This window comes from Tachypleus tridentatus, chromosome 6, assembly GCF_004210375.1.
Source record: "Tachypleus tridentatus isolate NWPU-2018 chromosome 6, ASM421037v1, whole genome shotgun sequence".
NCBI classification, from domain to species: Eukaryota; Metazoa; Arthropoda; class Merostomata; order Xiphosura; family Limulidae; genus Tachypleus; species Tachypleus tridentatus.
This window is the reverse complement of record NC_134830.1, coordinates 159968011-159981452: the sequence shown is the minus strand read 5'-3', so window position 1 is coordinate 159981452 and position 13442 is coordinate 159968011. Positions and strand designations below refer to the sequence as shown.

Here is a 13442-nt window from a genome sequence, read left to right as displayed (position 1 = left end):
GAGATGTTATAATGTTCGGTCAATCCTACTATTCGTTGGTAAAAGAGTAGCCCAAGACTTGGTGGTGGGTGGTGATGACTAGCTACCTTCCTTCTAGTCTCACACTGCTAAATTAAGAACGGCTAGCGCAGATAGTCCTCATCTAGCTTTGCGCGAAATTCAAAACAAACCAGCTTTAAAGGACAGACTAGCTTTTTTCCATTTATTTTGGGGATTATTAATTTGTTCCACATGCTAATACGTAGTAAACCATATATACTGACGACACTGAATAAAAAAAGCAACCAAACACACGAAAACAATTGATAATTTCGTTTTTATTTTGAAACTTCGTAGACAGAACTTTCTCGAAAACCTTTACCAGATGTAATTTATTTCAAAATTAAGTCAGAGATTTGACTCTGAACATCTTCGTATACAACTAAAGTATTTTAAAGGCAAAAAACTTCAAAAGTTACAAATCTTACAGCAGTGTTTAGGAATCATTTTTATTTAAACCAGCACAACGTTTCGATTGGTGCGCTTGAAAAAGGCACTCCAGCAAGCAAAACGTCACACCCATTTAAATAAAAAATATTTTTCAATGTCTACCGTAAATATTGTAACTTTTAAAAATACTTATTGCCAATAAGTAAACACAATCGAAACTAAATATAGTTTAGTTGGATTATTAATTATTAAAACTGTGATTTTGGTGTTAATGTAAGAGATTTTAAATTTCATCGATAGAAAACGTTAGTGGCGCCATCTAGTGGCAATATTCCAATGGGTCCTCAACTATGAGTTCTCTGTAAATAAATGAAATAAGATTGTATTACTCATATACATATACATATATAACTATTCTATTTTAAGAATTAGGTTTATCGTGTGCTGGTATATTATTTTATTAATGTATTCTACGCGTAGAAAATTTTTGTTAATCGCATATTTCCAACCAGTTTGGCTATCCCTAAATTTTGATGTACTACAATGTAACTATTTTTTTCATATTTCTTACTTTGCAGTTTGTCTTTAAGTTCGATTACGTGAATTCATATATATATCTTATACCGTTTAATGAAGATAAAAAACGAAAAGCGGTTTTTGTTCTCCATTGTTTTTGTTTTTGAACGAAATTAATTGTTTACACTCACGGTTATTAAATGTGCGTTGAACAGAAAACTGTGTTTTCAAAACTTGTATTAATCATGCCAGTGGGAAGTTCATAATTACAGACGAAAAGTACAAAATAATGAGTTAAATATAGAACTTACCCACAATGAAGAGACTGCATCTTACATCGGTTTTCGTAAATTTCACCTTCAAAGCAGACAGGATCGTATTCTTCAGTGCAGACAGAAGGACAGAGTTCGTGACCGCGACAAATTTCCCAGGATTCTGCGGGTTTCACACTTAAAGCAACAACATCAACAAAGTGGATAAACAACCTTGTTAAACTGAGTACACATTTTACGTGACAGCAAAAATATACCGTATTTATTCTATTTTAAGTGAAACAATTTTTTTAGACGAAATAGGTAATTGTTTTTAAAAGTAATTATTTTAATAATAGATTGGGCCTGGCATGACCAGGTGGCTAGGGCGGTCGACTCGTAGTCTGATGGTCGCGAGTTCGAACCCTCATTACATCAAACACGCTCGCCCTTTCAGCCGTGGAGGTGTTGTAATGTGTCCGTCAATCCCACTCTTCGTTGTTAAAAACGTAGCCCCAGATGTAACGATTGGTGGTGATAAATAGCTGTCTTCCCTTTAGTCTTACATTGCGAAATTAGGGACGGCTAGGGCAGACAACCCTCGTGTATCTTTGCTCGAAATTCAAAACAAATAAAAAAAATATTCGAGTGGGATTAAAAATAAACTCCGAAATTATTGGATTACAGTCGTATCGTTTTTTAAACACGGGTTAGAAAGATATAGACCTTATGTTCAAATTAGCAAATAACTAATTATATACATATTTATAAGATGGACACAAATATATATGTAAACCCATTATAAACAGAGTTTCTACTTACTGAGCATTTGACAGAAAACAATCGTTGCTGTAAACCACTCCATCAGCTCCACAGATGGGGCTGTAAAGAAGAGGACAGATGACAGTCGAAGAAACGAGTCCTATAAGAGTGATAAAAACCAGAGAAGCATTAGGCCTAACAACAACAATTACCTGTGTACACGTAACTAGAACAACAGAAACTCGACTCTTGTTACTAAATCGATAACGGATTACTCTTTGAAACAACCCTAATCCAAATTTGTCTTGAACTCAGAGTTGTTGAGTCCAGAGTGGACTACTTAGTTGTATTTGTAGTGTTTAGGTAAATAATTTAGACAAACATATATGTCTCTTCAAAGGTGTTATAGTATGTGTTTTGTGTTATAACTCGACAAGGTGTTAATAAATGAGTTTTGTGGTATACTGAAAGTTAAACAATATGCTCAGGAAATGGAGTGTCCGAGTGGATGGACAGACAAAGACGAATTAGTGAATATACATGAAGATTAAAATATTCTTGTGTTATGTGTTAACGAAATATGACATTTTAAATAAATTAACAGAAAATATTTACCAAGTTCATTGTTTATTACTTCAATATTCAAATGTAGATCCGGAATATATCAGAAGATTCATTTTATTACAAAACACTAGCTGTGAAATTTAATATAATCTAACTCTGGTCTGAATACTATGGACGTTATACTAGAAACACTGAAAGTGTCCACGTATAATTCAAAACCAAACAGTGATCGGTTAAAATTGCAGCTTCACATAAAAAATGCAAAAACTTTTAGTATATCACAAGCGTTCGTTTGGTTGTTGTAAGCCAGAAAGCTACACAACGGTCTATCTGTATTGTGCCTCCACGGGTAAGAGAACACTGCTTTTGGTGTTATAAGCCTTCAGACTTATCGCTGCGGGGGCACCACAGATGTGCCTTCAAAGTCGAATAGTGTAATAATATTTTAACAGATGAATCAATTTATATAAATTCATCATTTTTTACCCGGTTGTCTATTTGTCAAATGAAATGAATGATTTGTCGTCAGTTTCTACTTTTTTTGTTACGTCTTTAGAAGTCAAATTAGGTTTGGTGAAATTATTTTTCAAAACTAAGTTTTTCCCTCAATTCTCAATTATACCTATTTGAAAACTTAAACTAATAAGGGTGTTTTGTAAAGACGGCTGGCGTGAGTTTGAAAACTTCAATTATAATAAAGTACAGAACATTCGACCTTCTTATGTCACCTTCAGGTTAACAAAGATTGCAAAAACTCTTATTGTTAACCTAAAGATGACCTAAGAAGGTCGAAACGTTGTTCTGTACTTTATTTTAGTTAAAGTTTTAAAACCTATGCCAGTCGTCCTTAGATACATTTTAATTTCAAGTGTGTTTCTCTTCATCGTAAAGAAATTTTTCTGTTGTATAGCAAAGATATATTTTTAGTTATCAGTCCGTTGACTCATCACTGTCCCACCAGGGGACAATACAAGAGGAGTTTAATGGTCATTAAATGTAATTTTTCAGGCGGTATATCAAGTAAACTTGTATAATGCAATAGTGGTGACCGGTTTCAATAAATCCTAAATAGATTTAGTTCGAATAAATCAAAAGTAATGAGTAATAAAACATTATAAGTTGTGACTACAAATAATTAAATAACTTCTTAAACGCCATTTATACTAAACTATGGGAATATTAATAGATGAATTGAAAAAATATTGGGAAATACAACAAATTACATTCCTGAGTCTACAGCTGAAATAGAAACATTAATCAAATATTTTCAAAACTGCAAATTTATCAATAACTCACTCACCAATTGCTGCCCACACAACTACGATGAACAAAAATAATTTGACCTGGTGAAATTTCATTTTCCAGCAAATATACACTGAATAAGTAAAACGATCCGGGAATCGTATTTAAATAGCATCAATCAGCGCCATCTATGCATTAGCTATCTAACTATAGTAATACATGAAATGTGCCACAGGCAAAGTCTCACGAAGACATGAGATAAAAAGGTCACAGTATGATTCTTAGTCCACTTGGTTTTATCTTAGGCAAAGTTCGCATGCGACAGTAATAGTTCAATAGACTTTAATTTATCTTGGATACGTTTCTATGTCATGACCTTCTGGTCTTATTCATTTCAAAAGGTGGTACAGAGAATTGCACAAGTTAGTATCAGTTGGAGGCTAATCTCCCTCGAATGTGTGCAGTGGGACTGATCTATGAGATAGTGTGGTTAGACTAACATAATTTTATACGATCAATGTTGCCACTACGTGTCTTCTTATTAAAACATAAGTATAGAAAGTGTTGTACGACAATACAGTAGTGTACGTAATAAAACCATTGTTACTGTTTATTTTTTGCAGTAATTTTGTTTAACACAAAATATTTTTAGTCCTTCTTTCCTCTTTAATCAATTAACGAATAATCTGGATGTAGTTTTCATTTAGGTAATACATAGAAATTGATGACGAAACTAAATAAATTTAGTTAACTCGTAAAGGTGTTTGTGGTATAGCTCATCAAGATACAACTCAACCCTAACAATGTGAATAAATTACACCTATAAGTGCTCATCTAATAAGGTTTGTTTGTCTCGAACATCAGTACAAAGATAAACAAGGGTTAGTCGTTACTTATTTTGAACTGATTTATTTACAACGTTAATAAATAGTAGTGACACATATATACTTGCTTATAGCCTAGGAGTACGTTTGTAGGCGGCCCGGCATGGCCAAGCGTGTTAAGGCGTGAGACTCGTAATCTGAGGGTCGCGGGTTCGCATCCCTGTCGCGCCAAACATGCACGCCCTTTCAGCCGTGGGGACGTTATAAAGTTACGATCAATCCCACTATACGTTGGTAAAAGAGTAGCCCAAGAGTTGGCTGTGGGTGGTGAAGACTAGCTGCCTTCCCTCTAGTCTTACACTGCTAAATTAGGGAAGGTTAGCACACATAACCACTGTATAGCTTTTGGCGAATTTCAAACCAAACCGAAGTTAATCAGTGGCTTATTCCGAATTTCGCGCGAAGCTAGGCGAGAGCTATTTGCGCTAGTCATCACCACACACCGTAAACTCTTGAGATGCTCTTTTACGAACGAACAGGGGATTGATTGCACATTATGACCTTCTCACGGCTGAAAGGGCAAGCATATTTGGTGTGACGGGAATTTGAACCCGCGACTCTCAGATTACGAGTCAAGTGCATGAACCATCTGGCCATGCTGGGCCTAACTTAGCACATAATTATTTGATTTTCACAAAAAGAGATTATTCACGAAGACATGGAAAGACAAGTGTGTTAAGACGTTCGACTCCTAATCCGAGGGTCGCGGGTTTGAATCCCAGTCGCACCAAACATACTCGTCCTTTCAGCCGTGTGGGCGTTATAATGTGACGGTCAATTCCACTATTCGTTGGTAAAAGAGTTGCCCAAGAGTTGGCTGTGGGTGGTGATGACTAACTGTCTTCCCTCTAGTCTTGCACTGCTAAATTAGGGACGACTAGCGCAGATAGTCCTCGAGTAGCTTTGCGCGAAATCCAAAAACAAACAAACAAACAGACATGGAAGAATTGTTAGATATGAAATGTGCGGGGTCGAATAAAACTGGTCATTGTATTGAGAAAATGCATACGTGGCCCTCATTGTATGTTTGTAGTTAAGTACCTAGCTATCTGTGCTCTGCTCACTGCGGGTGTCGAAACCCGGTTTCTGGTGTTATAAGTCCGCAGATGTACCACTTTACCACTGAGGATCTCATAAATTAAATGCTGGCTGACTGTCTGGGTAGAGGATTTTTTTATATTGAATAAAAATATTTAAAAAGTTGCATTTTAATAAAAATAAATAAATGAAAGAAATTTATATTTAATTAAACTGAGTGTTATGTCTGCTGACTTATATACTAAAAACCGGGGGTTCGATACCCGTGGTGGGCAGAGTACAGATAGCTCATTGTGTAGCTTTGTGTTTAATTCTGAACAAACAAAACAAATAATTAAATTGAATTTAAAACGACCTTTCCTGGCAAGTCGATTATTCTAGAAGGTCAAAATTCAAGATAGCATATGCAGTTCTCACCGGTTCTCTCCCTCTGTAACTGACCAATCAGAAAAATAGATCACGTGCATCTAAAAATATTTCCCCTCCTGTGACAGTCGCAGAACTGTTCTAAACATACAAAGTTAAATAGGTCGCTTACAACCATTTCATGTTTTCTTGACTGGTAACTCCAACAGATGGTAAGTAAGGCCTGGGGCTGAGTGACATCGACCACATTTAGTATATTTTAAGCAATATATATATATATGTATGTATATACTTTATAGATGTTGGTTGTGCTGTATGTGCCTACTTCTACTCTTATTAAAATCTCTTATACATCACAGGGGATGAGGTATTTGTATACAAGTAATTCCATTTTATTAAATTTTGTTATCATTTTGGGTTATGGAACGTGAGAGGGCGACGGCATCTTCTTAAGGTGTCACCGGAAGTTTCTGTGCTAATTTATTTATGCATTATTGGTTGATTATATTCTACTCCGTTCGGGTTTTGTGTTCCTACGCAACAAAGGAAAACAAACATGGTTTTCCTTGTTTAGTAAATTAAAACTAGGAGATATGTGGTACCATGCTCTTACCGAATATTTATTAGCACACTAATTTTTGTCCTCCAATGATGGCTCAGAACTACGTCTCAGCTCTTATAACGCTTCCCCCGTCACATCAAACATGCTTGCCCTTTCAACCGTGGGGGCGTTATAATGTCACGGTCAATCCCACTATTCGTTGGTAAAGAAGTAGCCCAAGAGTTGGCGGTGGGTGGTGATGACTAGCTGCCTTCCCACTAGTTTTACACTGCTAAATTAGGGACAGCTAGCACAGATAGCCCTCGTGTAGCTTTGTGCGATATTAAAAAAACAGCTAGTTTTATACTATAATGAATGATATTTTGATAATTATAACAAATTATTCCATAATAGTTTTTGTTGTAAATATTTCGTCAGTGGACTCCCTTTTCTTTTCAATAAATTAATAATATTGTTGTTTTTTTAATTTCGCACAAAGCTACACGAGGGCTATCTGCGCTAGCCGTCCTTAATTTAACAGTGTAAGACTAGAGGGAAGGCAGCTAGTCGTCGCCACTCACTGCCAACTCTTGAGCTACTCTTTTACCAACGAATAGTGGGATTGACCGTCACATTATAACGCCCCCACGGCTGAAAGAGCGAGCATGTTTGGTGTGACCGGGAAGTCAATAGGATCTGTGAGACATCGCTAAAATTTTACGTTAGAGGAATTAGAAAAACATGATACTAGTTTAAAGGTTACTTTTGTTTTCATGTTGTGTTTTTTTATTAATTTTGCTTACGGCAAGGTAAAATTTTACGTTAGAGGAATTAGAAAAACATGATACTAGTTTAAAGGTTACTTTTGTTTTCATGTTGTGTTTTTTTATTAATTTTGCTTACGGCAAGGTAAAATTTTACGTTAGAGGAATTAGAAAAACATGATACTAGTTTAAAGGTTACTTTTGTTTTTATGTTGTGTTTTTTTTTTAATTTTGCTTACGGCAAGGAAATATGTAACGTTTATTTCAAATTATAATAATTCAGTATTCAAGCGTTACTCTTTCAACGTTAGTGGTTTTAAGAGCAATGTTGGATAATTCATAACGACGAGAAACCCACTTGAAGTGAAAATGTATTCTAAGGACAGATGGGACAAGTATTAAAACTTTAATTAAAATAAAGTATGGAACAACGTTTCGACCTTCTTAGATCTCTTTGTTAACTTGAAGATGACATAAAGAGTTCGAAACGTTGTTCTGTACTTTATTTTAATTAAAGTTTTAATACCCATACCAGTCATCTTAAGAATACGGTGTTGGATTATACATTTGAACTTTTTAACTGTACGTTAACACTGTTTATATGTATGTGGAACTAATAACAAAGCATACACATTGTTTTCTTTCACAGAGACCACAATTAATTACTTGAAACAGTTTGAGAATTCTGATGTCTCTGATTATGAATGGAACACATGCCTAGATTATTACTGTGAAAAAGGAAATTTGATTATTAGAAGACGATGGTATTCCTGGGGAAATATCTCACGTGACACTTGAGTGAAAAGAGTGCGTGCCTTACACGTGACCGCTGTTCGAATAATAATAATTGAAATGTTTTCTGTATGGCAAGTGTGATTGTTCAGACACTTTCAGAAAATATCACGACGTCATTTTACAATACAGAATGTCATGTCGACTATCAGGATAATTCCAGTTTCTAGACGGCGCTTTTCACGTTGCTCTGTCTGTAACCCTGTGCGAAACGATATTTTTATAGGAGAATCGGTTAATATAAGTACACAAGTTTTCCACTTTCACGTCTGTCATTTCGAATAGACGATTTCTCGAACTTTCTACGTCTTAAGTGTCTTTGTTTGTTTGTAAATACACTCAAAGCTGCACAATAGATAATCTGTGCTATGCCCACCTTGGGTTTTGGATCCCGGCTTCTAGCGATATAAGTGCGCAGACGTGCCGCTGGATGGCACTTTGAGTCACTTCTTTGAAGCTCACGTTAATTTGTTCGTATCTTAATTTCTACATAAAGCCTGACTATGCCCTACAATTTGTAATAACTCTCATTCCAGATTATATTTTTAATAGTGTGTCTAGAATACTATAATGGCACAGCGATATCTGTTTTGAGAAAGATGAAGTAAAACAATTACCACAGTATAAAATTTGACTACAAATGGTTCGCAATGTTCAGCTTATGACGTTTTAGCAGTGCGTCAGACCATATAAGGGAGGATTTGATTCGTTTATCAAAATGTACTGCGTCACGAACTCTGTAAAAATATTATTCATTTATTTTAAATCTCACTGTAAAACACAACTTATAATACAACAGACTTTGCTTAATACATCCCTAAACCTGATGGCTCAGCGGTAAACTCGATCGCTTACAACGCTAAAACTTAGGGTTTGTTTTGTTTGTTTTTTTTAATTTCGCACAAAGCTCCTCGAGGGCTATCTGTACTAGCCGTCCCCAATTTAGCAGTGTAAGACTAGAGGGAAGGCAGCTAGTCATCACCACCCATCGCCAACTCTTGGGCTACTCTTTTACCAACGAATAGTGGGATTGACCGTCACATTATAACGTCCCCACGGCTGAAAGGACGAGCGTGTTTGGCGCAACGGGATGCGAACCCGCGACCCTCAGATTACGAGTAGCACGCCTTAACGGCCATGCCGGGCCCCTTAGGGTTTGATACCCGCGGTTGGCGCGTGTAGATAGCCCAATAGCAAACATGATGGAGTGAAAAGTCACGTTTATTCTCTTGCTACTAAAAACACAACAATAGAGTTAAATGATGAGTGGAGTTTGTCCACTGAGTCGCCAGTTACATGGGGTATACGTAACAAGGACGGAAAAAGCAAACGTAAAATGGACAAGATAACTAAAATCCTGATATTATGCAAAACAATAAACAGTGAAATGACCGATAAATAATAAATACTTATTTCGTAAAGTATGCTCTTACTGCCTCTCAGTGACATAGCGGTATGTCTGCGAACTTATACGGTCTTAAACTATTGTGTAACTTTGTGTTTAACAACCAACAACACCAGCTGCTCTTAAAGCAGAGCGGGGAAGCGGTGAGAAACAGACAGCTTCTTTCAAGCCAAGTTCTAGGAAATGATCAAGTGAAGAAGTAGATTACCTTGTCTTTCTTAACCCGAAACTAGCAGGGATACTTCTGTTAACCTTCCATTTCTTATAGCGAAGACGATGTAGGGTCACTTGTTTGTTTATTGTTAAGCACAAAGATACAAAATGGGGTATTTCTGCTTTCTCCACCACGGGTATCGAAACCCCAATTTTAGCTCTATAAGCTTTCAGAGTTATTGGTGGAACATTTAATACCCACCATCCCCGGTGGTACAGCGATATGCCCTACAACGATAAAAAACCTGGTTTCCATACCCGAGTACAGGTAGCCATTTGTCTAGCTTTGTACATAATAACAAACAACGATATATATCTCAGGACAGCTGGTATGGATATTAACACTCTTACTAGTAAAGCAAAGAACAACGTTTCAACCTTCTTAGGTCATTTTCAGGTTAACAAAAATAGAAACACACCTGAAAATAAAAACACTTGTTATTCTGAAGATGACTTAAGTGGGTTGAAATGTTGTTTTCTGCTTTATTAGTAAAAGTGTTAATACCAATACCAGCCGTCCTCAGATATATATTTACTTCAATGTTAAAATACAATATCGACAGAAGGTCAAAACGTTATTCTGTATTTTCTTTCAATTAAAGTTTTAATATCCATACTAGCCGTCTGGAGAATACATTTCAGTATATTTAGATCCTCGGTTAAAACTGGTTAAAACTGGAATGTCCTTTACTGGCCGAACTATGACGTCAGCTATAACTAATAGCTGAACAATGCTTTCAGGAAACAGGGGTCACGAAGTGACTTGTCTATTGGACAAGATGGAGTTTGAAAGTCCAACACACTTTATTTGTCCAGTTCTTGGCTTTCACCGTGACTAGTTTTGCAAAGATTCGTCTTTGGCACATTATTTACTGACCCCACAGCACATTTAAAGTCTTTGGTACATTATTTACTGACCCCACAGCACATTTAAAGGCACTTGGACTTACCCACGCCACCCATCTCGTGACCCAGATCCCGGAAGTTTATTGGCTGTGTTTTGTGTACTTCAAACGTCAATTCAACAGCCTTGCTACTCCAGTTCGCCCCGGAATCCGCCGGACACTTTCGTTCCTCTCTCGTATCTTCAGTAGTCCTTAATCTCACTAGACAATGTAGGACCAACCTCTCCAGCAAAAAACAAACAAAGAAAAACAAATAAACAACGAAACACGAATGAAACAAACAAAACTATCGTGATCGAGGCGAAAGGGGGAATAATATCCCTGAACACCCCGGCTGAGGAAAGTTTCTTTCCTTGAAAATCTAAATTCCTGTCTTGAAATTTCGTCTCGTTTGACCCAGTAGAGACGATCATCCACCGTCTCTTAAGTTGTGTCTTTTAATATCCCAGTTCAACCTTCACAATTATATTTCAGCTGGTTCAGTCCATAATATCCTAGTTCAGCCTTTACAGTTCTAGTGCAGTTTTAATATCCTATTTGTCTCTTTACAATCCTAGTTCAACTTTTAATATCCTACTTCAATCTTTCAGTTCTAGTTCAATCTTTAATATCCTACTTCAATCTTTCAGTTCCAGTTCAATCTCTAATATCCTACTTCAATCTTTCAGTTCTAGTTCAATCTTTAATATCCTACTTCAATCTTTCAGTTCTAGTTCAATCTTTAATATCCTACTTCAATCTTTAATATCCTACATAATCTTTCAGTTCCAGTTCAATCTCTAATATCCTACTTCAATCTTTCAGTTCTAGTTCAGTCTTTAATATCCTACTTCAATCTTTCAGTTCTAGTTCAATCTTTAATATCCTACTTAATCTTTCAGTTCCAGTTCAATCTCTAATATCCTACTTTAATCTTTCAGTTCTAGTTCAGTCTTTAATATCCTACTTCAATCTTTCAGTTCTAGTTCAATCTTTAATATCCTACTTAATCTTTCAGTTCCAGTTCAATCTCTAATATCCTACTTCAATCTTTCAGTTCTAGTTCAATCTTTAATATCCTACTTCAATCTTTCAGTTCTAGTTCAATCTTTAATATCCTACTTCAATCTTTCAGTTCTAGTTCAATCTTTAATATCCTACTTCAATCTTTCAGTTCTAGTTCAATCTTTAATATCCTACTTCAATCTTTCAGTTCCAGTTCAATCTCTAATATCCTACTTTAATCTTTCAGTTCTAGTTCAGTCTTTAATATCCTACTTCAATCTTTCAGTTCTAGTTCAATCTTTAATATCCTACTTCAATCTTTCAGTTCCAGTTCAATCTCTAATATCCTACCTCAATCTTTCAGTTATAGTTCAATCTTTAATATCCTACTTCAATCTTTCAGTTCTAGTTCAATATTTAATATCCTACTTCAATCTTTAATATCCTACTTAATCTTTCAGTTCCAGTTCAATCTCTAATATCCTACTTAATCTTTCAGTTCCAGTTCAATCTCTAATATCCTACTTTAATCTTTCAGTTCTAGTTCAGTCTTTAATATCCTACTTCAATCTTTCAGTTCTAGTTCAATCTTTAATATCCTACTTAATCTTTCAGTTCCAGTTCAATCTCTAATATCCTAGTTCAATCTTTCAGTTCTAGTTCAGTCTTTAATATCCTACTTCAATCTTTTAGTTCTAGTTCAATCTTTAATATCCTACTTCAATCTTTCAGTTCTAGTTCAATCTTTAATATCCTACTTCAATCTTTCAGTTCTAGTTCAATCTTTAATATCCTACTTAATCTTTCAGTTCCAGTTCAATCTCTAATATCCTACTTTAATCTTTCAGTTCTAGTTCAGTCTTTAATATCCTACTACAATCTTTCAGTTCTAGTTCAATCTTTAATATCCTACTTCAATCTTTCAGTTCCAGTTCAATCTCTAATATCCTACTTCAATCTTTCAGTTATAGTTCAATCTTTAATATCCTACTTCAATCTTTCAGTTCTAGTTCAATATTTAATATCCTACTTCAATCTTTAATATCCTACTTAATCTTTCAGTTCCAGTTCAATCTCTAATATCCTACTTCAATCTTTCAGTTCTAGTTCAGTCTTTAATATCCTACTTCAATCTTTTAGTTCTAGTTCAGTCTTTAATATCCTACTTCAATCTTTCAGTTCTAGTTCAGTCTCTAATATCCTACTTCAATCTTTTAGTTCTAGTTCAATCTTTAATATCCTACTTCAATCTTTCAGTTCTAGTTCAATCTTTAATATCCTACTTCAATCTTTCAGTTCTAGTTCAGTCTCTAATATCCTACTTCAATCTTTTAGTTCTAGTTCAATCTTTAATATCCTACTTCAATCTTTCAGTTCCAGTTCAATTTTTAATATCCTACTTCAATCTTTCAGTTCTAGTTCAATCTTTAATATCCTACTTCAATCTTAACAGTTCTAGTGCACCCTTTATTATAAGAATTATTTTGTAAACACAGTTACAAAAGATTTTGCACATATTTCCATACCCATGAAATATATCTTAGCTGAAGTATCGATTCAATGGACAGGGAAGACATAAGGTGCAGAAGAATGGTAAAGGAAAGGTCAGGTTTTAATAAGGTGACCTCACTGCTAGGAGGACAGTAAGATTGCATGCCAAGTTTCATAATAATACGCCAAACAGACACTAATACTTTTGTCAAAGAATGATTCAAATATGTTTACGAAGAGAAACAATCATAAAATGCAAGAAATGTTCTTCGTTATCGTATTTTTAACATATTAA

At 35.3% G+C, this 13442-nt stretch overlaps 1 protein-coding gene across 3 annotated transcripts in view; it reads right to left on the bottom strand.

Moving 5' to 3' along the window:
• Positions 1–299: 299 nt before the first annotated feature.
• LOC143254279 (U-Kazal-Dg21.2-like) overlaps positions 300–13442 on the bottom strand; it is an 87314-nt gene continuing 74171 nt past the window's right edge. For 2 of the 3 annotated variants that reach the window (XM_076509182.1, XM_076509184.1), the window contains exons 2-4: positions 2019–2118; positions 1257–1394; positions 300–788 (exon numbers count right to left, since the gene is read on the bottom strand). In XM_076509182.1, the coding sequence (XP_076365297.1) occupies positions 749–788; positions 1257–1394; positions 2019–2118 (278 nt within the window). In that variant the 3' untranslated portion in view covers positions 300–748. Of the gene's footprint in view, positions 789–1256; positions 1395–2018; positions 2119–3822; positions 3887–13442 lie in introns of those variants that run through there. The other variant, XM_076509183.1, reaches the window with a different exon arrangement.